A 26,930-nucleotide genomic window follows, 5' to 3' on the forward strand; every position below is an offset into this window, starting at 1 on the left:
CGCTCTCTCGCTCTCTTTCCCCCACCACAAACGGCTTTTTGCGCATGTGTGGATGACCCCTGACCTCCCGAAACGTGGGAAAGGCTGCCAACCGGAAAAAAAAATTGCATGTGCAGAAGGCCGCTGCTAGGAAAGCTTTTGACTTCCACATCGCTGGCCGTTCGCTGGGCACACGTAACATTGCTGACCTTTCACATCGCTGGCCCATCGCCGAGTGGAAAATCGCAATCCAAAAAATGGACAGCAAAGTAGAAAGTCTAGCCCATAGAAATTTACAGCGCAGAAGGAGGCCATTTCGGCCCATCCTGTCTGCGCCAGCCAACAAAGAGCCACACGACCCTCAGTCAGCAGCCCCGAAGGTTACATATAAACCTATGAACAATAGCAGACGGGTAAAGAGCACCCGGCCCAACCAGTCCGCCCCACACAACTGCAATATCCCATGTATTGCAACATTTTACAGTCCACCCCACCTGGAGCCATGCGATCTCCTGGGTGAGGCAAAAAACCTGATTTTAAAAACTCAGGCCAATTGGGGAAGAAAATCTGGGAAAATTCCTCTCCTATCCATCCAGGCGATCGAAACCAGTCCAGGAGACCACTCTGGCCATATTTGATTCCCTGAAGTACTTACTATCGTATCTGTGCCAGCCAACAAGAGGTTATCCAGTCTAATCCCACTTACCAGCTCTGCAGGTTACGGCACTTCAAGTGCACATCCAAGCACCATTTAAATGAGATGAGGATTTCTGCCTCAACCACCTTTCCAGGCAGTGAGTTCCAGACCCCTACAACCCTCTGCTTGAAGAAGCTTTCGCTCAAATCCCCTCTAAACTTCCACCAACCACCTTAAACCTATGCCCCCCTCATAATTGACCTCTCGACCAATGGAAATAGGCCCTTGTTATCCACTATATCCAGGCCCATCAAAATTTTATACACCTCAATGAGGTCTCCCCTCAGCGTCCTCTGTTCCAAAGAGAACAAACCCAGCCGATCCAATCTGTCCTCGTAGCTAAGATTCTTCATTCCAAGCAGCATCCTCGTAAATCTCCTCTGCACCCTCTCCAGTGCAATCATGTCCTTTCTATAATACGGCGACCAGAACTTTACGCAGTATTCCAACTGTGGCCGAATCAGTGTATTATACAATTTAAGCATAACCTCCCTGCTCTTGTATTCTATGCCTCGGCCAATAAAGGCCTTCTTAACCACCTTATCCACCAAGCCTGGTACTTTCAGTGGCCTACATTTAATGTGCATACCCTTTCCTTATTAGCCCTCCCAAAGTGCATTACCTCATACTTCTCTGAATTAAATTCCATTTGCCACTGTTCTGCCCACTTACCAAAAGATTGATGACTTTCCTCTTCATTATCAACCACACAGCCAATTTTAGTGTCATCTGCAAACCTCTTAATCATACCTCTGTATTCAAATCTAGATCATTGATATATACCACAAAAAGCAAGGGACCCGGTACTGAGCCCTGCGGAACCCCACTGGAAACATCCCTCCAGTCACAAAAACATTCATCAACCATTACCCTTTGCTTCCTATCTCTAAGCCAATTTTGGATCCAATGTGCCACTTTGCCCTGGATCCCATGGGCTTTTACCTTTGTGACCAGTCTACCATGTGGGACTTTATCAAAAGCTTTGCTAAAGTCCACATACACTATATCGTACACACTACCCTCATCGACCTTCCTGGTTACCTCCTCGAAAAATTCAATCAGTTTAGTCAAATACGAATCTTCCCTTAACAAATCCGTGCTGACTGTCCCTGATTAATCCTTGCCTTTCTAAATGTAGATTTATCCTCTCCTTCAGGATTTTTTCCATAATTTTCCCACCACTGAGGTTAGGCTGACAGGCCTGTAATTACTCAGCCTATCCCTTTCTCCCTTCTTAAACAAGGGTACCACATTTGCAATCCTTGGGCACCATGCCTGAATCCAAAGAGGACTGGAAAATGATGTTCAAGGCCTCTGCTATTTCCTCTTTTGCTTCGTTCAACTGCCTGGGATGCATTTCATCCGGGCCTGGGGACTTACCCACATTCAAAGCTGCTAAACCCCTTAATACCTCCTCTCTCACTGTTTATTTCATCCAGAATTTCACACTCCTCCTTGATAGCAGTTATCTGCATTGCCCCTTACCTTTGTGAAAACAGACGCATTAAGAACCATACCCACATCGCCACACACAGATTACCCTCATGATCTCTAATAGGCCCTACCCTTTCTTTAGTTATCCTCTTGCTCTTAATATATTTATCGAACATCTTTGGATTTTCCTTGATTTTACTTGCCAAGAATTTTTCATGCTTTTTCTTAGCATTTCTAATATCCTTTTTAATTTCACCTCTGAACTTTCTATATTCCCCCAGAGATTCTACAGTATTTAGCCATCTGTATATGACATAAGCTTCCCTTTTTTTCTTTATCTTCCCCTGTAAGTCCCTAGACATCCAGGGGGCTCTAGAATTGTTATTCCCACCCTTTTTCTTTAAGGGCACATGTTTGGCCTGATCCTTCCGGATCTCCTCATTGAATGCCTCCCAATGTTCCGGCACTGATTTACCTTCAAGTAACTGTTTCCAGTCCACTGTGGCCAAATCACTTTTCAACTTAGCAAAGTTAGCTTTTCCTCAATTTGGGACTTTTATTCCTGGTCTATCCTTGTCTGTATCCATAACTACCTGGAATCTGACTGAATTATGTTCACTGTCACCCAAATGCTCTCCCACTGATCCCCCTTCCACCTGCCCAACTTAATTCCCCAAAACTATATCCAGAACCGCCCCCTCCATTGTTGGGCTTATGTTCTCGATCAGGCCAACATCCCTAGCATCGAAGCACTGACCACACTCGACCAGCTCCGTTGGACGGGCCACATTGTCCGCATGCCCAACACAAGACTCCCAGAGGCTCTACTCGGAATTCGTACATGGGAAGCGTTCCCCAGGTGACCAGAGGAAACATTTCAAGGACACCCTCAAAGCCTCCTTGATAAAGTGCAACATCCCCATCAACACCTGGGAATCCTTCACCAAAAACCGCCCTAAGGGGAGGAAGAGCATAGTAACATAGAAAATAGGAGCAATTGTAGGCCATTCGGCCCTTCGAGTCTGCACCGCCATTCAATATGATCATGGCTGATCCTCTGTCACAACACTATTCCCATTTTTCCCCATACCTCTTGATGTCTTTTGTTTCTAGAAATCTATCTTATCTCCCTCTTAAATATATTCAGTGACTTGGCCTCCACAGCCTTCTGTGGTAGAGAATTCCACAGGTTCACCACCCTCTGAGTGAAGAAATTTCTCCTCATCTCGGTCCTAAATTTCCTACCCTGTATCCCGAGACTGTGACCCCTTGTTCTAGACTTCCCAGCCAGGGGAAACATCCTCCCCACATCCAGTCTATCCAACCCAGCCAGAATTTTATGCATTTCAATGCGATCCCCTCTCATTCTTCTAAACTCGAGTGAATTCAGGCCTGGTCGACCCAATCTCTCCTCATACGACAGTCCTTCCCCCAGGAATCAATCTGGTAAACCTTTGCTGAACTCCCTCTATGGGGCAAGTATATCCTTTCTTAGGTAAGGAGACCAAAATGGCTTACAATACTCCAGGTGCGGTCTCACCAAGGCTCTGTAAAACTGTTGTAAGACATCCTTGCTCCTGTACTCAAATCGTCTTGCAATGAATGCCAGCATACCATTTGCCTTCCTAACTGCTTGCTGCACCTGCATGTTTGCTTTAATATCTAGTGTACAAGGATGCCCAGCTCCCTCTGTACATCGACACCTCCCAAGCCATCACCATTTAAATAATACTTCGTCTGTATGTTTTTCCTACCAAAGTGGATAACTTCACATTTATCCACGTTGTACTGCATCTGCCATGTGTTTGCCACTCACTCAACCTATCTAAATCGCCTTGCAGCGTCTTTGCATCCTCATCACAACTCACAATCCCACCTAGTTTTGTGTTGTCAGCAAACTTGGAAATATTACATTTGGTTCCCTCATCCCAAATCATTTTTATATATATATATATATATATGTGTGTGTGTGTATATATAATATATGTGTGTATAATATATATATATATATATATAGTGAATAGCTGGGGCCCAAACATTGACCCCTGTGGTACCCCACTAGTCACTGCCCGCCACCCCAAAAAAGACCCATTTATTCCTACTCTCTGTTCCCTGTCAGTTAACCAATTTTCAATCCATGCCAATACATTACCCCCAATCCTATGTGCTTTAATTTTGCACACTAACCTCTTATCAAAGGCCTTCTGAAAATCCAAATACTCTACATCCACTGGTTCTCCCTTAGCTATTGTACATCCCTGTCTGGCGTAAAAATAAAAAAGGGAAGATGGCTCAACCGTGGCTATCAAGGGAAATCAGGGATAGTATTAAAGCCAAGGAAGTGGCATACAAATTGGCCAGAAATAGCAGTGAACCTGGGGACTGGGAGAAATTTAGAACTCAGCAGAGGAGGACAAAGAGTTTGATTAGGGCAGGGAAAACAGAGTACGAGAGGAAGCTTGCAGGGAACATTAAGATGGACTACAAAAGCTTCTGTAGATATATAAAGAGAAAAAGGTTAGTAAAGACAAATGTAGGCACCCTGCAGTCAGAATCATGGGACGTCATAACGGGGAACAAAGAAATGGCAGACCAATTGAACAAGTACTTTGGTTCGGTATTCACTAAGGAGGACACAAACAACCTTCCGGATATAAAAGGGGTCAGAGGGTCCAATAAGAAGGAGGAACTGAGGGAAATCCTTATTAGTCGGGAAATTGTGTTGGGGAAATTGATGGGATTGAAGGCCAATAAATCCAAAGGGCCTGATGGACTGCATCCCAGCGTACTTAAGGAGGTGGCCTTGGAAATAGCAGATGCATTGACAGTCATTTTCCAACATTCCATAGACTCTGGACCAGTTCCTATCGAGTGGAGGGTAGCCAATGTACCCCCACTTTTTAAAAAAAGGAGGGAGAGAGAAAACAGGGAATCATAGACCGGTCAGCCTGACATCAGTAGTGGGTAAAATGATGGAATCAATTATTAAGGATGTCATAGCAGTGCATTTGGAAAGAGGTGACATGATAGGTCCAAGTCAGCATGGATTTGTGAAAGGGAAATCATGCTTGACAAATCTTCTGGAATTTTTTGAGGATGTTTCCAGTAGAGTGGACAAGGGAGAACCAGTTGATGTGGTATATTTGGACTTTCAGAAGGCTTTCGACAAGGTCCCACACAAGAGATTAATGTACAAAGTTAAAGCACATGGGATTGGGGGTAGTGTGCTGACATGGATTGAGAACTGGTTGTCAGGCAGGAAGCAAACAGTAGGAGTAAATGGGTACTTTTCAGAATGGCAGGCAGTGACTAGTGGGGTACCGCAAGGTTCTGTGCTGGGACCCCAGCTGTTTACATTGTACATTAATGATTTAGACGAGGGGATTAAATGTAGTATCTCCAAATTTGCGGATGACACTAAGTTGGGTGGCAGTGTGAGCTGTGAGGAGGATGCTATGAGGCTGCAGAGTGACTTGGATAGGTTAGGTGAGTGGGCAAATTCATGGCAGATGAAGTATAATGTAGATAAATGTGAGGTTATCCACTTTGATGGTAAAAACAGAGAGACAGACTATTATCTGAATAGTGACAGATTAGGAAAAGGGGAGGTGCAACGAGACCTGGGTGTCATGGTTCATCAGTCATTGAAGGTTGGCATGCAGGTACAGCAGGCGGTGAAGAAAGCAGATGGCATGTTGGCCTTCATAGCGAGGGGATTTGAGTACAGGGGCAGGGAGGTGTTACTACAGTTGTACAGGGCCTTGGTGAGGCCACACCTGGAGTATTGTGTACAGTTTTGGTCTCCTAACTTGAGGAAGGACATTCTTGCTATTGAGGGAGTGCAGCGAAGATTCACCAGACTGATTCCCGGGATGGCGGGACTGGCATATCAAGAAAGACTGGATCAACTGGGCTTGTATTCACTGGAGTTCAGAAGAATGAGAGGGGACCTCATAGAAACGTTTAAAATTCTGACGGGTTTAGACAGGTTAGATGCAGGAAAAATGTTCCCAATGTTGGGGAAGTCCAGAACCAGGGGTCACAGTCTAAGGATAAGGGGTAAGCCAATTAGGACTGAGATGAGTAGAAAGTTCTTCACCCAGAGAGTGGTGAACTTGTGGAATTCTCTACCACAGAAAGTTGTTGAGGCAAATTCACTAAATATATTCAAAAAGGAGTTAGATATATCCCTTACTACTAGGGGGATCAAGGGGTATGGCAAGAAAGCAGGAATGGGGTACTGAGGTTGCATGTTCAGCCATGAACTCATTGAATGGTGGTGCAGGCTCGAAGGGCCGAATAGTTAACTCCTGCACCTATTTTCTATGTTTCTATGGCCCCAAGTTTCCACATGATTTGCTCCTGATTTTTAGGAGCAACTGGTGGAGAACGGAGTATCTTAGAAATCGGAATTCTCCACATTTAAGTTTTCTGCAGTTCTAGTCAGGGAGAACAGTTTCACTTTTGAACAGAATTTTTTTTCAAAAGGGGGCGTGTCTGGCCACTGACGCCTGATTTGCAAGTTTCCACAGTGAAAACGTACTCCAAACTAACTTAGAATGGAGCAAGCGAAGATTTTTGTAGGCTTGAAAAAACCTTGTCTACACATTAAAAAATCAGGCGCAGGTTACAAATTAGGCGTCCGGAACGTGGGGGGGGGGGGAGGGGTGGAGGGAAGTCATTACATTCTACAACAAATCCTTAGTTATACTTATACAAATATTATACAAATAAATCCAACCTGAATAAAAATTTATAAGCAAAAAAAAGATTAAATAAACCATGTTCCTACCTGTGTGAAAGTGCTTCAGACAGGCCTTTCAGGCAGCGGTTTCCCGACGGCAGGGGGGGGAGGCAGGGAGAAGGCTGCAGGAAGCCTCATTGCTTGAGGCAGCCGTTCTCGACGGCAGGGGGGGGAGGCAGGGAGAAGGCTGCAGGAAGCCTCATTGCTTGAGGCAGCCGTTCTCGACGGCGGGGGCGGGGAGGGAGGGAGAAGGCTGCAGGAAGCCTCATTGCTTGAGGCAGCCGTTCTCGACGGCGGGGGCGGGGAGGGAGGGAGAAGGCTGCAGGAAGCCTCATTGCTTGAGGCAGCCGTTCTCAACGGCGGGGGGGGGGGAGGGAGGGAGAAGGCTGCAGGAAGCCTCATTGCTTCAGGCAGCCGTTTGCCGTCGGGCCCGACGGACGGCAGGAGGAGGGAGGGAGAAAGCTGCAAGAAGCCTCAGTGCTGATCATGGAAGGGCAATGTAGTTTTATTAAAAAATGTTAAAAATTGAACAGCTGCAAAGAATTTGAATAGTCTCAAACAAGTGCATGTGTCCCGTTTATCACAGTCTATCTTTAATTACAGAATGCACTCCCTCATCCTCACACACAGAAATATCAAGAAAATTAAAATGCAAGCCTTTGCAAGGGTTCAATAAACAAATTTTCACTTTTTCTGCAGCACTTTTTAAAATGGCCGAGTGCCAATGTTTCCTTCACACTGCGCGTGCGCAAACGCTCCAACGCGCACGCGCAGGGTTGTTGGCACGGAAAAAACTCATTTAAATTGTACCCGCCCCCTCCTACTTACAAAATCAGCGCGAGTGGTAGGCTCCGCCCCCTGGGCGCCGCGCCTGTTTTGTCGCGTGTGGAAACTTGGGGCCTATGTTTCTATGTTTCTATTCTATCAGTTACATCCTCAAAAAACTCCAGTCGGTTTGTTAAACATGATTTTCCTTTCATAAATCCATGTTGACTTTGTTTAATCCCGTTGATATTATCTAAGTGTGCCGTTATCACATCCTTTAGACTCCAGCATTTTCCCTACTACTGATGTCAGGCTAACCGGTCTGTAGTTCCCTGTTTTCTCTCTCCCTCCTTTTTTAAATAGTGGGGTTACATTTGCCACCCTCCAATCTGCAGGAACTGTTCCATAATCTATAGAATTTTGGAAGATGACAACCAATGCATCTACTATTTCCATGGCTACCTCTTTTAGTACTCTGGGATGCAGATCATCAGGCCCTGGGGATTTATCTACCTTCAATCCCATTAGTTTCTCCCGCACTATTTTCTTACTGATAATCATTTCCTTTAATTCCTCTTGCCCACTAGACCCTTGGTTCCCTAGCATCTGGGAGGGCGCTGAGCACCTCGAGTCTCGTCGCCGAGAGCATGCAGAAAACAAGCGCAGGCAGCGGAAAGAGCGTGCGGCAAACCAGACTCCCCACCCACCCTTTCCTTCAATCACTGTCTGTCCCACCTGTGACAGAGACTGTAATTCCCGTATTGGACTGTACACTCACCTGAGAACTCATTTTTAGAGTGGAAGCAAGTCTTCTTCGATTTCAAGGGACTGCCTATGATGATGATACATACTGATTAAAAAAAGTTCTCAAATGCATTTTAGGAATTCCACACCCTCTATACTCTTCACACTATATTTGTCTCAATCAATATTAGGATAGTTGAAATCCCCTACTATTACTGCCCTATGATTTTTGGACTTCACAAAAATTTGCCTACGTATTTGCTCTTCCATCTCCCTCCCACTGTTTGGTGGTCTATAATACAGGCACAGCAGTGTGAAGACAGACGCAAAGTATTCATTAAGAACCATGCCCACGTCTTCCACCTGCACACATGGGTTATCTTTTTGGTTTCTAATCGGCCCTACTCATTCCTTAGTTATCTTCTTGCTCTTTATGTATTTATAAAACATCTTTGGGTTTTATCTCCCCATATATGCTATAATTAATGCAGTTTGATAAAGAAAACAAATATTTAATTTCTTACTGTTGAAAATACCTTTCCCCAGACTTCCACTGCAAACTTGTCTTTGTCTTACTACTGGAAGGGGAGCGGTTTCGCCCAGGTGGTCCAGTTTCACCCACTGTCCCCATTGGAAGAAACTGCACCTTCTATTTGGCATTCAAACCTGTGTTCAACTACTTCATGCCACTGGGCAGTTAGAGTATTGTCCTATATTTTAGGCACAGTTACACCAACAGTTGTAACTTCATAATTCTTAAATCAGGTTTTACACCGTCAATCCTTGCAGCGATGTGTTGATACTATGGCAAGGATGGTGTCACATCACAGGAATTTTGTTTTGACTCCAGCTGCTAATGATTGTTTACACAAAAAAATTGCTTAGAATTTTTTTTTAGCCATCAAATAAATTTCTCCTAGTTGAGCCAACTTTGTGGACTGAAAAGGTTAACTGGCTGTCTGAATGTTCAAATAAATTTTAAGGCTTTAGGATTGCATTGCTGTTTGCATATGCATTTAATTATTCTCACATTTTGAAATTTGGTATGCTATTCATGCAGGGGTCCGCTTCATGTTTTTGGCTAAATTTTGAAATCTCTGATCAGGCATACAGTAGGATCATTTGAATGCTGGTTTTTCCCTGCAATTTTTTTAGGGAAATGGCTGGCTTCTAGTACATTTTTCTGATGGCTCAGCTGAATATAGAAATTGATAATGAGACAAACTCATGATGTTCTACCACTGCACACAGCAGTATTTGTGGAGCTCCACTTACTAATACAGACTTTAACTGGTTAATTTTTAGTCACTTTCTTGAGGTGAAATCAGGAAGCACTTCTTCATGTAAAGGGGTACTGGAGTTCTGGAACTCTCCCTGAAAAGGTTATGGATGTTGAATCAATTGAATCTTTCAATGCAGAGATCGATAGATTTTTGTTGGGTAAGGGTTTCAAGGGGATTTAGAGCAAAGACGGGTAAATGGGGTTGGGATACAGATCAGCTCTAATCTAATCGAATGACACAACAAGCTCGAGGGGCTGAATGGCCTACTCCTGTTCCGACTATAGTTTTGCCCTTTCTCTCTTCTTTAGCTAATAAAATATGTCTTCACTAAAGATTAACAAATACTTGTTTCCTTTCTTCAAAGTGACGATGCGGCAGTTTGACCATCCTCATATAGTGAAGCTGATTGGTGTCATTACAGAAAATCCGGTCTGGATAATTATGGAACTGTGTACCTTTGGAGAGGTATGATTGTGTGTACCGAGGTCAATGTAATTGGGAACATGTGAATACAGGGTTGAACATCCCTTATCCGGAACCCTCGTGACCTGGCCTGTTCTGGATAAGGGATTTTTCTGGACGAGGGGTGGTCACGTTAAATTGGATGGTACAGGTACTGAGCAAGAGGATATCGGGGCTGGCTGGCTTAGGGCTGGGAGTGTGGCAGAGAGATCATGGGGGGGTGGGTCGTGGGATCAGGCCAGTGATTGCAGGAGTCGGCAGCGAGGAAGGACTTCAATTTGTTCATGTTGGAGTTCTGCGCATGCGCCACCCGGTGGCCGGGAATGGTTCCGGATAAGGGAATTCTGGATAAGGGAGGTTCAGCCTGTACTATGAAAGAGTCTCTTTGTGTTTTTTAAAAACATAATTTCAGTTAGAATGACATGGGTTAGTTCAGAGTTGCCAATGTGCATTTATAAAAAGCAAGGTATGACTGACAAATTTAATAGAGTTCTTGAAGAATTAATGAAGTGTTTTTGATGAAGGAAATTCAGTGGATGCTGTGTACATATATTTTCGAATGCCGTTTAATAAGATGCCACAAAGGCGGTTTATTGATGATGCACACGGTATTAAATAATTCAAATGTTTATCTACCATCGTTTCTGGTAGGACACTGTGTCCTAACAACCATCTGTGTAAAAAATAAAATAACTTTTCCCTTCGTTCATTTGGTGGCGAGCTTAAATTCATGCCCTCTATTTACTGACTCCGATGAATGGAAATGGTTTTCACAATTTGCTTTTAACAATTAACAAAATCTGAAAAGATTTTGAACACTTCTATTAGATCGCCTCTTAACCGCCTTTGTTCTCATGAAAAGACCACAGTTTCTATAGTCTCTCAAATCTAAAGCATCTCATCCTTGCATTATCTTAGTGAATTTTTTCTGCATCCACTCCATGGCCATCACATCCTTCCAAAAGGAAGGCTTCCAAAATTGGATACACTATATTCTAACTGTGGCTTAACCAGTGATTTGTATAATTTTAAAATTCACTTTTTCTTCAGACTCATGTTTAGTCATTTAATTTGCAAGCTGCTTCCAGATTTTAAAGGCACTTACACAAATTGAATAATGACATAAACCATAACGAAATGAGAGGCAGACTATAATTGTTTAAGCTCACTGTAAAATTAAGTGCCCAAAAAATGCTAAGAAGCGATTTGCCAGAAGGTTTACAATATGATGCATTTATAATATGTTTGTGCCTAGCCTGTGTCAAAAGAAAAATACTTTTAGAACAGCTTTTTAAATGGAAAATGACTTGTTATTTTAATGTTTTGAATCGGTATTTTTTGTCACTCAGTTGCGGTCGTTTTTACAAGTAAGAAAATACAACTTGGACTTGGCCTCCTTAATTCTGTATGCTTACCAGCTCAGCACAGCGCTCTCTTACTTGGAGAGTAAGAGATTTGTACATCGGTGAGTAATATACAGTTTAGTCCATTTGTTCAAAAGTATGTTGATTTGGATGGAACCTAACTCACTGCATGTTGACCATTTACTAACTAATAAAAGTGCATAAAATGGTGTTTGAACTGGAAACAAAGTGCCACTAAACTCTGGTCGTTTGGAATAAGTGCCACATACCATACTGTAAATTACATGGCATGTTCCCAATCTCAGACATTTCTTTCTATTTGAGGCGCTTAGTATAAGTTAAGTGCTTCCCTACTAGCAGAGATCATTGGGTGATCCACCCTGTATTTTTAATGTTGCACACTTTATTTGATCTTCAGCAGCATTGATCAAGGCCTGCTTACACTTCCGTTTGCTTATCCTTCCTATTAAAAAGGTACAGGAGATCCTAAATAGGAAGAAAATAATAACCAAAATGTAACCTAATACCATTCATCCAATCCCTATGTCTGAAAGAAAATAAATCACCTTTTGGAAACAGTGCTAAATGAGTGCCACCTGCTGGATAACAGATGAATGACAGAAACAAGTTCATCTCTGCCTCTTGGCTACAAGTTGCCTTAATTAAGTGTACAGCATAAAAATGCACAAAGAATTGTTGTGAGCAAGCTGTAGCAGAAAGTAAAGTCTAAACACCTTAATTGGGGTGGAAATTACCGGAGTTACCAAGAATCCAAAGAAGCTACCCTTCTGACCGAGGTCACTCTGTCACTTATTTTAAATTGTGCTGTAAAGTTACTGATTTATTCACTATCGATGCTTCAGTGCCATTTGCCTTTCACTGATTAGCTGGATAGCAGTGCTTCTGATCTTTATAGTAGGAATAGGGTTATCTGGAGTATAACTAACTGTTGTAGCTTTTTTTAAACTTTATTACATGGTAGCATACAGTTTGGTATGTTTAGTGATTGGAAAGGGGCTGTCAGATTGTGTTATATTGTGCTCTGGTTTGTTTTAGTCATTATTCACGATAGAATGTTAAGGACAAGTTTTTAAAAAATTAAAAGTACCTTTTCTGAGAATTCTTCTAATCACTAAAATACAGAGCTGGTATTGCAAGGAGCTCGCTGAGGTACATTAAATAATTTCTACATAGCAGTAGTCTGCTAATGGGAGGAATTTCTCCTTAAAATACAGAAACAGATGCATTATAACCAATTTCCTATATGACCCAATCAAGCATTGTATTTTTCTGGTATGTAATTCATTGTAAATAACATTACCAATGGCTTATCTTGAGTGATGTGTGAGGAAATGTCACTTGATACAGTTGGTAGACAATTACACTAGTCACAGATACAAGGGAATAAGCTGGACCAATCACAAAAATAGGAGATAGAATCTGGTGCTCATGGCCTGTGGGATTAGTGGTTTGTGAGTAGAAGGACAGCAGTAAAGGCAGCAATCAAAAGTATATTCCTGGGACTGAGGCTTGTGTTAAAAATGTCCTCATTATTATTTTTTTTTAATTCATTCACTGGATGTGGGCCTCGTTGGCAAGGCCAGCATTTATTGCCCATCCCTAATTGCCCTGCTAGGCCATTTCAGAGGGCAGTTAAGAATCAACCACATTGCTGTAGTTCTGGAATCATATATAAGCCAGACAGGATAAGAATGGCAGATTTCCTTCCCTAAAGGACATTAGTGAACCAGATGGGTTTTTATGCCAATCCGGTAGTTACATGGGGCTCAATTTTGGCCAGGAGTTGCTCCGTTTTTTTTTTCGAGTAACTTGGTTTTTCTGGTGTAACTTAAAAATCTCCATTTTCCCTAATCAATTTGCACCAGTGTAACTGAGTCAGTTCCGATTTTTTTAGTTTCGTTTTTTTTTCTCAAAAGGGCACGTTACCAGCTACCTACGCCAATTCTGCCCATTTAGGCAACTTTGGCCAGTTAATAGTTACTCCAAATCTACTTCGGCCAGCGTATGTTGCCACTTCAGAAAACCCTTGCAGAGAGTTAAAGAAATCGGTGCAGGTAGGTACATCGGAGGCCATTCGGCCTGGGATAGGGATAGGGGTGGGGCGGGAAGGGAAGGGAGAGGACCTGCACCTAAAAAGCACCAAGCCTTACAAACCACCAAACCTTGGAAACAAAAAGTTCTAAGAATTCAATAACAAATAAAAAATTGAAGTAAGTCCCACCTTCATCTTAAAACTCGGCCTGGGAAGGCAATGGGCTGGCCGGTGCGGGAGGCCACTCGGCTTGGGCTAGGGGCAGGAGCGATTCAACTGGCTGACATTGGGGTCCACAGAGCGGCTGCAGCAAGCAAATGGAGAGGCTTGGGATGGGTGGGGAGGGCGGTGGTGGTGGCGGTGTGGCGAGAAGGACAGAGGTCACAAGACTCAAGGGGGGGAAGAGAGAGGTGTCACGACTCAAAAGGGGGGTGGAGGAGGGAGAAAGAGATCACAAGACTCGAGGGGGAGAGGGAGAGGAGAGGTCAAAAGACCTTTGGGGTGCGGTCCATCCATACAGACCTTGGCAGGAGAGAGAGAACTGCAAATCTGTGCTGCCTGCTTTCCTGCCGTTTTGACCACCTTTGAAAGTTTAACTAAGTATGGGGGCAATACTGTCAATGCCAAAATTTTGCGAGCGTTCTGCATCATTGTGCTACGTAGGAGACAATTGATTAGAGCTCATTGCATCAGGAACATGAGAGCCTGTAGGCTGCTGGGCAGGAGGCCTTACCCACCTCGGCAATTTCGAGTCAGACGTTCATATCTGAACCTCAGTGATGCAGATTGTGTCAGAGGCTGTGTTTCCGCAGCGAAGTTGTCCGTGAGATCTGTGAGTTGCTGAGTCCAGACCTACAGCTGAGAAGCGGCAGGTAGACTGCTTTCAGTTGAAGTGAAGGTTACAGCTGCGCTTTCCTTCTGTGCCTCCGGATCGTTTCAAGCTACAACTGGAGATGTGTGCACCATCTCTCAACATGCAACACATGTCTCCATTCACCAGGTCACGGCTGCACTGTATGCGCGGAGGAATGACATCACCAAGTTCCCAATGACCGCCCAAGCAATTCATGACAGGGCTGTGGGGTTCTCAAGCATTGCTGGCTTCCCAAAGGTACAGGGCTGCATTGATTGTACCCACATCGTCCTGCGAGCACTTTTGGAGGATGCCGAGCTGTTCAGGAATAAAAAAGGCTTCCACTCCGTGAATGTGCAGCTCATGTGTGACAACATGCATCGCATCATGTCAGTCGATGCAAGATACCCTGGCAGCACCCATGATGCGTTCATTCTACGCGACAGCGTTACATCTGACATGTTTGAGCAGCAGCCAGAAGGGCAGAGCTGGCTTCTGGGAGACAAAGGGTACGGCTTCGCCACTTGGCTCGTGACGCCCCGACGCATAACCCGGACGGAAGCTGACCATCAATACAATATGGCACACATTGCGACGCGCAGCATCATAGAGAGGACCATTGACATCTTGAAACAGCCTTTCCGATGCCTGGACCATTCCGGGAGGCTACTTGCAATACTCCCCTGAGATTGTTGGTCAGTTCACTGTTGTGTGCTGCATGCTGCATAACTTGGCCATCATGAGGCAGCAGCAGCTGATAGTGGAAGAAGACCCACCTGCGGTGAGAGTGGCTGATGATAATGATTTGGAATCTGCAGGTGAAGAGCAGGAGGAGGAGGATGATGAAGAGGATGAGGAAACCATGCAAGGGCCGGAGCACGACGGCGGAGGAGGGCGGACCATCGTGCTCCTTTAACGATTGCTCAAGCCTTGCACCGGCAGCTCATACATGAATGCTTTACTGATGCCCGAGGGCTCAGCGTCAACTATTCCGCGTGGACATGTTTATATTTTGGAGCTTTTCCTAAATGTTGTGTTGTGTTAATGGAACATGATTCAGTTTTAATGTCAAATATATTTCATTCAAAAGTTTACAATCTACTTAACTTTAGTGTAATAAAATTATTTTTGTATCAAACTTTACTTCAATATGACTCTTTAAGATCACTTAAAAACTTTAAGATCACTTATAAAGTTGTAAATTTACATAACTTACAAAAAACTTTCAATTTGGAAACAGTAACATCAACAACAACAGCAACAAAGAAAGGCTGCACCCATCTTTCATCCCCCTTAGTGTAACACCGCCTGCCGCGCTTGGTCTTGGACTGTCCACCACCCCTACCCGCAGGCAGTGGTGCAGTGTTTTTGAGCTTGGTATCAAGCTTATTCCCTCTAACATCTTGGTGAATGTGCACTTCTTTATGGGTGGTTGGTGGCGGGGAGTGGGGCGGGGATCAGGTGTTAATGTGGGGGGCCCAGCTTGGGTCTCTTCAGAGGCTGGCGTGGGGATTGCCGTGGGAGTGGCAGTTGAATGGTCTGGGTCTGTTCCCTTATTGCAGCAGCTAACTCACACATGTCCTCCCTCATGCACCCTGACAGTGTCTCAGCGGACTGAAGCATTCCCCCCATGATGGCCTGTGCCTTTGCCAGTGTCGTCCTTTCCACTGCCTCTGACATTCCCTCCCTCATGGCCACTGTCGTCCTTTCCACTACCTCTGACATCCCCTCCCTCATGGATACTATTCCCTCACTGATGTTCCTGGACATAGTTCCCATTTCCCGTGCCATTACTGTTACTTCTCCCGACAGTCCTGCTACCTCATCACTCACCCCACTGATGGTGTCCAGGAGTGATCGGGTAAGGTCAGTGCTCTCCCCACGCAATGCCATGATCTGAACTACATCTGTTGCATCCTGCATCTCAGGAGAGCGTGGTCGATTTCCCCTTCTCCTCGCCATGGGAGTGCCTCGCGGCATCCCAGTGGGAAGTGCGGGCTCAAACAGTGGGGCCCTGGGTGTTCCATGCCGCATCCCACCACCACTGGGACCTGTAACCTCGGACGGTAGGAAACCATGGGATGTCATACCAGAACTCAAACCACTAGTCATGAAAGGGGCTGCCAACGCCAACTCCGTTAACGTGACCGCCTCAAGATTCAGTAGAACAGCGTGGCCTTCATCCATCTCCATCCCCTCCCCCTCACCCCCATGTTGGTCTGGAGGGTTGGCTTGGAAGATGTTATCGTGCTCCAGCTCATTCGCGTCTGAATGTTCTTCTGGATCTTGAGGATTGGCATCAGGTTCTGCAAAATATAACAGAACAGTCAAATGGTTAGCAGCAGAGGAGGGGGGCAGGATGGGTGGCATGAGTAGGCTCAAAAATAGCAGGCCAGGCAGCAGGTTGATTTGAAGGGCCACGATGAATTTTCAGGACTTGCCCTCTCCCTCGCATGTGGGCCCAGCTTGTGCTGATTGTTTTTCTCCAGGCAGGACCCATCAAAGCAGCGACCCTCTGTTCCAAGGGTGTCGGTGCGTGCAGATTTGGCGGGCCTCCTCCTGTTCGATTTCTTTCCCTTTTGTTGTGGGACAATTTCCTCTGCAAAGATGAAAATGCAACTTTTTAGATAGGATGTCTTTCTACTGGGTGGGACATATACAGCTGGTCATATTTACAATTGCAATTGCATTGAATAAATGAAAATATTACTTACACTAACTACTTGACCAAGGTCCTGCCATTTCTTTTTACACTGGCTTCCAGATCTCTTGGTGTTCACCAATGCGCAGAAATCTACTGCAGCTTGGTTCCAGCGTTGCTTCATTTCTTTGGGTGGCACTTTTGTGTGACCTCTGCTGGTATCCAGCTCCTGCCATCTGTTCTCAATGATATTAACTAGTATCTCCATTTCGTCATGCAAGAAATTCTTTGTTCTTGGTGCAGGTTGTTGCATTGCTGTATTGCTGTAGCTGCTTTGAGACACTCACAGCACTTTTCCAAAGCTCTTAGACACAGTGATTTTTCCAAACACACAGTCCTTATTTTGCACGCAACAGTGATTTTCAGAAATACAGCACTGCTTCTGGCAATTTTGCAGGCATGCAGCACTGAGATTAACAAACAGGGCACTGCTTCTTGAATTCAGCAGTTAATTTCGTTCCACAGCATTCCTGACACCAAAACTCAAGCAGATATCTAGCTCTTTAAAAATGGCCGATTACCAACTTTCAGCGCTACTGCGCATACACGGACATTGGCACCGGACTCCACTGCGCATGTGCAGATGTCCCGGCACAGTTTTCAGCGCAGGACGCTGGCTCCACCCCGGACTCGACTGGCCACACTGCGTGACTACAGGGAAGAGGCCGGACAGCAGCCAAAGTGGGAAGGAAATTTTTCGCCGCACTTCAGAACGGAGAAAAGTGGCGCAACTCCGGTAAGTGCGCCGAAAAACAGACTGGGCCAAAATTGAGTCCATGGTCACCATTACTGAAACTTATTTTATTCCAGATTTATTTAATTAACTGAATTTAAACTCCCCAGCTGCCATGGTGCAATTTGAATCCTTGTCTCCGGATCATTAGTCTCGGCCTCTGGATTACTAGTCCAGTAACATTACCACTATGCTGCCGTTGCCTCGTGTTTTATTGCAGTATCATCTTCAACAAATTATGTGTTTAGTTTGATAATGGATATTGACTTCTGTGTTACTTCCACTCTAGAATTTACAAACACAAAAAAACTTATATTTAAGTAATACCGATAACATAAAAAGATCATTATCCAATGAAAACAGCCATATGAATGGTCTTTTCCACCTGAATAAATTGAAAAGGATTAATCTGACCCAATCAGCATCTCCTATTCAGAGAAACAATAAAAGCATTTTAATCAATTCCTTATTTTTTCCTTACAGGGATATTGCTGCTAGAAATGTATTGGTATCCTCATTGGATTGTGTAAAATTAGGAGACTTTGGTTTATCGAGGTACATGGAAGACAGCACTTACTACAAAGGTAGGGATCAGAGTAAAAACAAAACTCTAACAGTTGGGTAGACAATCTGTGTAAAACATTCTGATATTTGATTGTCTAGTTTGTGCTCTCAGTGAGTCCTCTGAAATTCGAAGTGTTGTGAAAAAGATTATATTTTTGACACAACAAATTGAAAACCTATCTGATTTAATATTGATCCGATTTAGTGCTGGTCCAGCAGAATTCTTTTACAGTTGATTGAAGTACTTCAACACAAATCTTGCATAGAATACAGTCCCCATCTCTCAAAGCATATAACAGCGAGTAGAGTAGTATTGTTAAATCCTGGCTGTTAACATAATAGTAATTTGTAATCCTTTTTGTATTGTATTGATAAGTAATACAATACAATATAAGTATGTTGAAGCCATGAGGAACCTGAAGAAGAAAAATTTGTCAGAATATCAAAAAAAAGCTGGTCAACATGAGTAGCTGGGCCTTAGTTCTCTGCCCCAGAATTCTCTGCCCCAGAGAGCTGGGTCATTGAATATATTTAAGGTGGAGATAGATAGATTTCTGAACGATAAGGGAGTTCAAGGGTTATGGGGAGTGGGCAGGGAAGTGGTGTTGAGTTCAAGATCAGATCAGCCATAATCTTATTGAATGGCGGAGCACGCTCGAGGGTCAAATGGCCGACTCCTGCTCCTATTTCTTATGTTCTTATGTTAGTCTGTAACAGATTAATAGCACTGTAATAAAGCTATTCCTAACACCTGAGCCACTTTATTGCTGCAACATGTTTTTTCAGCATCATGACATATGATTGGAAAATGTAAGGCCAGAATTTTCCTGGTTCTCAGAGTAAATCGTTCTGCAGTGGCCTAAACTTCCACATGTTTTCAACCCAGATATCAGTGCAACTGAAATAACGCAAAAAATTGCGAAATTTAAATGAGTTATGCCCGTAACCACTTTAAGTTTTCACAATCTTTTACATTGGTTCAAAAGTCAATTCATCCAAAGCAGTCCCCACCCACAAAATTGGCCGCACTCCCAGGGCTGCATGGCAGGTTTCCGCCAGTTGCACCCGTGTGGGGGTGTTCATCACATTACGCCAAGAATTTTGGGTGCACAGGCACCCATGGTCACGTTAATTAATCGTTAATGATCTGCAACATGCAGTGACCAGAATTTAATTGAAGCCTCACTCGGGTCTTTTTCTCAAGCTGATGCTGCGATAACTTGAAATTCATTTTAAATGAGTTCAAATTCAGTCCAATGAATCTGCCCTTGGTACACAAGACCTGTGACCGGCAGTCAACTAAAATCATTGATTGGCCTGTTTCTTCAACTGCAGCAGTTACTTGAACACATTTTCAGTTTCAATTTTGAGGCCCCATTGACCATGTTCCAGTCACCAATCAATTATGTTCAATAATGCTTCTCGATTGCGCTGATTCATGGGAGATTTTAGGTTTGGGCTTTTGCAAATGAGTTTGAGCATCAATTTGAGTGTAACTTCACCTTGGCAAAACCAGCGCAGTATCCAGCGCCGTCCGATTGTGCCCCGAGTGGAAACTCGGGCCAGTTTTTTTTTTTGTGCACATGGTTTGTCCAGTGGATCACTCGATCTTGTTTTCTGAAAGTCCACTTCAAATTTGTGCAGACGGTAAGCAGGGTTCGATGCAGAAGTTTGGTATTATTTTGTGAACTTCTAGCCTTCTCTTGGCAGCCTCGAAAGGGAAACTACCCATCAAATGGATGGCTCCTGAATCAATCAACTTCCGACGGTTTACCTCAGCTAGTGATGTATGGATGTTCGGTAAGTTTGCTTCGACTCCATTCATGTACATTTGGCTTCGTCTTAAATGAACTTGAGTTATATCCTGATATTTGTCATTCCTGCCTTTGGACAAACATTCAACAGAGCAGATTTTGCAGAAATTTAACATTGTTTCAAGTCTCCTTTAAACTCCTCTCCCCTATGTCGAAGAACCAACTAGAGGGCTGGCCATCCTAGACTGGGTGATGTGTAATGAGAAAGGACTAATTAGCAATCTTGTTGTGCGAGGCCCCTTGGGGAAGAGTGACCATAATATGGTAGAATTCTTTATTAAGATGGAGAGTGACACAGTTAATTCAGAGACTCGGGTCCTGAACTTAAGGAAAGGTAACTTCGATGGTATGAGACGTGAATTGGCTAGGATAGACTGGCGAATGATACTTCAAGGGTTGACAGCGGATCGGCAATGTCAAACATTTAAAGATCACATGGATGAACTTCAACAATTGTATATCCCTGTCTGGAGTAAAAATAAAACGGGGAAGGTGGCTCAACCGTGGCTAAGAAGGGAAATTTAAGGATAGTGTTAAATCCAAGGAATAGGCATATAAATTGTCCAGAAAAAGCAGCAAACCTGAGGACTAGGAGAAATTTAGAATTCAGCAGAAGAGGACAAAGGGTTTAATTAGGAGGGGGGAAAATAGAGTATGAGAGGAAGCTTGCTGGGAGCATAAAAACTGACTACAAAAGTTTCTATAGCTATGTGAAGAGAAAAAGATTAGTGAAGACAAATGTAGGTCCCTTGCAGTCAGATTCAGGTGAATTTATAATGGGGAACAAAGAAATGGCAGACCAGTTGAACAAATACTTTGGTTCTGTCTTCACTAAGGAAGACACAAATAATCTTCTGGAAATACAAGGGGACTGAAGGTCTCATGAGAAGGAGGAACTGAAGGAAATCCTTCTTAGTCAGGAAATTGTGTCAGGGAAATTGATGGGATTGAAGGCCGATAAATCCCCAGGGCCTGATAGAAGCATCCCAGAGTACTTAAGGAAGTGGCCCTAGAAATAGTGGATGCATTAGTGATTATGTTCCAACAGTATATCGACTCTCGATCAGTTCCTATGGACTGGAGGGTAGCTAATGTAACACCACTTTTTAAAAAAAGAAGGGAGAGAGAAAACGGGGAATTATAGACCGGTTAACCTGACATCAGTAGTGGGGAAAATGTTGGAATCAATTATTAAGGATGAAATAGCAGCGCATTTGGAAAGCAGTGATCGGATCAGGTCAGCATGGATTTATGAAAGGGAAATCATGCTTGACAAATCTTCTAGAATTTTTTGAGAATGTAACTAGTAGAGTGGACAGGGGAGAACCACTAGATGTGGTGTATTTGGACTTTCAAAAGGCTTTTGACAAGGTCCCACACAAGAGATTGGTGTGCAAAATTAAAGCACATGGTATTGGGGATAATGTATTGACGTGGATAGAGAACTGGTTGGCAGACAGGAAGCAGTTAGTCGGGATAAATGGGTCTTTTTCAGAATGGAAGGCAGTAACCAGTGGGGTGCCGCAGGGCTCAGTGCTGGGACCCTAGCTATTTACAATATATATCAATGATTTAGATGAAGGAATTGAATGTAAAGTGCAATATCTCCAAGTTTGCAGATGACACTAAGCTGGTGTGAGCTGTGAGGAGGATGCTAAGAGGCTGCAAGGGTGACTTGGACAGGTTATGTGAGTGGGCAAATGCATGGCAGATGCAATATAATGTGGATAAATGTGAGGTTATCCACTTTGGTGGCAAAAACGCATGAAGGCAGAATTTTATCTGAATGGCGGCAGATTAGGAAAAGGGGAGGTGCAATGAGACCTGGGTGTCATGGTTCATCAGTCATTGAAAGTTGGCATACAGGTACAGCAGGCAGTGAAGAAGGCAAATGGTATGTTGGCCTTCATAGCTAGGGGATTTGAGTATAGGAGCAGGGAGGTCTTACTGCAGTTGTACAGGGCCTTGGTGAGGCCTCACCTGGAATATTGTGTTCAGTTTTGGTCTCCTAATCTGAGGGAGGACGTTCTTGCTATTGAGGGAGTGCAGCGAAGGTTCACCAGAATGATTCCTGGGATGGCAGGACTGACATATAAGGAGAGACTGGATCGACTGGACCTGTATTCACTGGAGTTTAGAAGAATGAGAGGGGATCTCATAGAAACATATAAAATTCTGACGGGACTGGACAGGTTAGATGCAGGAAGAATGTTCCCGATGTTGGGCAAGTCCAGAACCAGGGGTCACAGTCTAAGAATAAGGGGTAAGCCATTTAAGACTGCGATGAGGAGAAACTTCTTCACTCAGAGTGGTTAACCTGTGGAATTCTTTACCGCAGAGTGTTGTTGATGCCAGATCATTAGATATATTCAAGAGGGAGTTAGATATGGCCCTTACGGCTAAAGGGATCAAGGGGTATGGAGAGAAAGCAGGAAAGGAATACTGAGGTGAATGATCAGCCATGATCTTATTGAATGGTCGTGCAGGCTCGAATGGCCTTCTCCTGCCCCTATTTTCTATGACTGGGAATTGGGAAGTACAATTTCAAGATTTGTGGACGACACCAAATTGGGAGATGTAATTAATATAAAGGAAGAATGCGATAAAATATAGGAAGTCATTAATAAACTTGCAGAGTGAGCGAGTAATTGGCAAATTAAATTCAATATAGGTATGTGCGAGATGGTGTTTTTGGAACAAAGAATAAGGAGGCGACATACTGCTTAGTGTCAGCTGTGGCTCAGTGGGTAGCACACACACCTCTGAGTCAGAAGGTTGTGGGTTCAAGTCCCACTCCAGGGACTTAAGCACACAAAACCTATGCTGACACTGCTGAGGGAGTGCTGCACTGTCGGACGTGCCATCTTTCGGATGAGACGTTAAACCGAGGTCCCGTCTGCTGCCTCAGGCTGATGTATAAGATCCTATGGCACTATTTCGAAGAAGAGCAAGGGAGATGTCCCCAGTGTCCTGACCAATATATATCCCTCAAACAACCTAACAAAAACAGATTATTTGGTCATTATCACATTGCTGTTTGTTGGGAGCTTTCTGTGCACAAGTTGGCTGCCACATTTCCAAATTACAACAATGACTGCTCGTCAAAAGTGCTTCATTGCCTGTAAAGCGCTTTGGGGTGTCCGCTGGTCATGAAAGGCGCTATATAATTCTCAGTCTTTTTTTTTAGATGTTAATAGTCTGAATGGAGTAGAGGAACAAAGTGATCTAGAGGTACAGATACACAAATCACTAAAAGTAGCGATGCAGGTTAATAAGGTCATTTAAAAAAAGCAAACCAAACACTGGGGTTAATATGTTCAGGGATAGAATTGAAAAGCAGAGGAGTTCTGTTAAACTTGTATCGAACCTTGGTTAGACGTCACTTGGAGTACTGTGTGCCGTTCTGAGCTCCAAATTATAAAAAAGATAAAGAGGCACAGTAGAAAGTTTAAAAAAGAAGGGTGATATCAGAACTGAGTGGATATGTTCATCAGGGAAGGCTAAGGGTGACCCAATAGATGTCTTTAAGAAAATGAAAGGCTTTGATTTATTTTAAAAAGGAGGCAGACAAAAAGCAGGAAACTATGGACCAGTTAGCATAACAGCTGTGGTTGGGAAAATGTTGGAGTCCATTATTCAAGAAGCAGTAGCAGGACATTTGGAAAAGCAAAATTCGGTCAGGCAGAGTCGGCATGGATTTATGAAGGAGAAGTCATGTTTGACAAATTTGCTGGAGTTCTTTGATGATATAATGAACAGGGTGGATAAAGGGGAACCAGTGGATGTGGCATTTGACATAAAAGGTTACTGCACAAGATAAAAGTTCACAGAATTGGGGGTAATATATTATAGCATGGATAGAGGATTGGCTAACTAACAGAAAACAGGGAGTTGGGATAAATGGTTCATTCTCTGGTTGGCAACCAATATCTAGTGGGGTGCCGCAGGGATCAGTGTTGGTACCCCAACTATTTACAATCTATATTAACGACTTGGAAGAAGGGATTGAGTGTAACGTAGCCAAGTTTGCTGACGATACAAAGGTGGGAGGAAAAGCAATATATGAGGAGGACACACAAAATCTGCAAAAGGACATAGACAGGCTAAGTGAGTGGGCAAAAATTTGGCAGATAGAGTATAATGTTGGAAAGTGAGAGGTCATGCACTTTTGCAGAAAAAAATCAAAGAGCAAGTTATTATTTAAATGGAGAAAGATTGCAAAATGCTGCTCAACAGCGAGACCTGGGGGTACTTGTGCATGAAAGACTAAAGGATAGTATGCAGGTACAGCAAGTGATCAGGAAGGCCAATGGAATCTTGGCCTATATTGCAAAGGGATGGAGTATAAAAGCAGGAAAGTCTTGCTGCAGCTATACAGGGTATTGGTGAGGCCACAGCTGGAATACTGCGTGCAGTTTTGGTTTCCATATTTAGAAAAGGATATACTTACTTTGGAGGCAGTTCAGAGAAGGTTCACTAGGTTGATTCCGGAGATGACGGGGTTGACATATGGGGAAAAGTTGAGTAGGTTGGGTCTCTACTCATTGGAATTCAGAAGAATGAGAGGTGATCTTATTGAAATGTATAAGATTATGAGGGGGCACCTCGTAAGGTGGATGCAGAGAGGATGTTTCCACTGATGGGGGAGATTAGAACTAGAGGACATGATCTTAGAATAAGGGGCCGCCCATTTAAAACTGAGATGAGGAGAAATTACTTCTCTGAGGGTTGTGAGTCTGGAATTCGCTGCCTCAGAGAGCTGTGGAAGCTGGGACATTGAATAAATTTAAGACAGAAATAGACAGTTTCTTAAATGATAAGGGGTTATGGGGATTGGGCAGGGAAGTGGAGCTGAGTCCATGATCAGATCAGCCATGATCGTATTGAATGGCGGAGCAGGCTCGAGGGGCTATATGGCCTACTCCTGTTCCTATTTCTTATGAACTTATGCTCTTGATTGGGTAGACGTAGAGAAAATGTATCCACTTTTGGGGGAGTCCAAAACTAGAGGCCATAATTTATAAGAAGTCACGAATAAATCTAATGGGAAATTCAGGAGAAACATCTTGACCACAAGGAGTAGTTGAGCCAAATACTATATAGATACATTTAAGGAGAAGCTAGATAAGCACTTGAGAGAAAGGAATAGAGGGGTATACTGATCGGATTAGATAAAGTAGGGTGGGAGGAGGTTTGTGGAATATAATCACTGGCACAGACCAGTTTGGCCGAGTGGCTTGTTTCTGTGCTGTTCAATTGATATTGATATGTATGCTTATCACCATAATAAATCATACATGGCCCATGCTGGAGATGATCACCTTGTGACCTTTAGGTTTAATGTAAACTCCATAAGTGAGTACTGCAGGGGGAGCCTGCTTTATATTGGGAGGCAGCACGAGGTGCAGTAATGTGTGCCTCCCGGGCTTTCCCCATTTGTTGGCTATTACATGTAATTACATGGCGCAGAGCATGGCTGCAAATACATCACAGATGTAACGCCTGCAACACTCTTCGCAAAACCTGCAACTTGCTCTTTCCGATATGCCTTAAGGTTGCTCATGCTTCTTTTCAATAACCATCTCTACCACCTTCATTCAATCCACTGGTTAAATGCTTTTTACTTAATCTTACATTGATGAATTTTAATCACCGCCTAACTCCCATGTAACTAAAACTCCCTTTTTAAGTCAGTCTCATGTTTTCTTTCCTCCCACAGCTTTCTCAAATAATGCTTCCTGGTTACTAAGATAAACATTAATTTTACGATGTTAAAGGTGCTATATTAATGCAAGTTGTTGATATTTCAGAGATCATTTGAACTTCCTGTTCAGTTTTTTAAAGTATAGTATAAATTGTTTATAGCAGATTTCATTTTAATACATTACATTCAGTAGCAATCTTGACTGGACATATTAGGCCTGACAAATTGTGATTAGAACACATTAACATTGACATAGCTTATTCTGGCTAACGTAATGGATAATATTGAAGGAAGCCTAGAGCATCAGACCAGGGATATTTGGAGGATTGTCCCAGAAGAAATCTGGGTTTTACATTAGGTATTTAACATGTTAACACGTGTACAAGACATGTTGTTTTCTCGGAGTGAACCAATAATCCTGTGCAGTGCAATCAATGCATCTTGTAAACTTAAGTTTAGTTTGGGCAGGTATGATTTGTATGGTTTTCCCAATTCTCTAGACAAACTGCTGTAAGCAGAGTTCACTGTAAAATAACACTAGTTTAATTGAAATGTTTTCTACACTTTTTTTAATTTTTTTAATTTCTACATTTTAGGTGTTTGTATGTGGGAAATTCTAATGTATGGAGTGAAACCATTTCAAGGAGTAAAAAATAACGATGTAATCGGTAGAATTGAAAATGGTGAGCGGTTGCCAATGCCTCCTAACTGCCCGCCGACACTCTACAGCCTTATGACAAAATGCTGGGCATATGATCCTAGCAGAAGACCACGGTTCAATGAACTGAAACAGCAGCTCAGGTAGGAAGAAATTCTCATTTTCTTTTGATTATGTGTTGCACAAAATAAATTGCAATTATGATTTGACTTCCTTTTCTGACTTCGGCCCATAAACTAAGCCAACACTCCAGTGCAGTACTGAGGGGGTGCTGCACTGTTGGTGGTATGACATCTTTCGGATGAGGTGTTAAACCGAGGTCCCGTCTGCCTTTAAAAACATAGAAATTTAAAGCGCAGAAGGAAGTCATTTCGGCCC

General features: G+C 43.4%; 1 protein-coding gene across 12 annotated transcripts in view; it reads left to right on the plus strand.

The window, feature by feature from the left end:
- LOC139277362 (focal adhesion kinase 1) overlaps positions 1–26,930 on the plus strand; it is a 759,656-nt gene that overhangs the window by 591,818 nt on the left and 140,908 nt on the right. For all 12 annotated transcript variants that reach the window (XM_070895775.1, XM_070895782.1, XM_070895811.1 and 9 more), the window contains 5 exons: positions 10,011–10,111; positions 11,458–11,573; positions 18,296–18,396; positions 20,087–20,176; positions 26,491–26,695. In XM_070895775.1, the coding sequence (XP_070751876.1) occupies positions 10,011–10,111; positions 11,458–11,573; positions 18,296–18,396; positions 20,087–20,176; positions 26,491–26,695 (613 nt within the window). The remainder of the gene's footprint in view (positions 1–10,010; positions 10,112–11,457; positions 11,574–18,295; positions 18,397–20,086; positions 20,177–26,490; positions 26,696–26,930) is intronic.

The sequence above is a fragment of the Pristiophorus japonicus genome, chromosome 1, assembly GCF_044704955.1.
Source record: "Pristiophorus japonicus isolate sPriJap1 chromosome 1, sPriJap1.hap1, whole genome shotgun sequence".
NCBI lineage: Eukaryota > Metazoa > Chordata > Chondrichthyes > Pristiophoridae > Pristiophorus > Pristiophorus japonicus.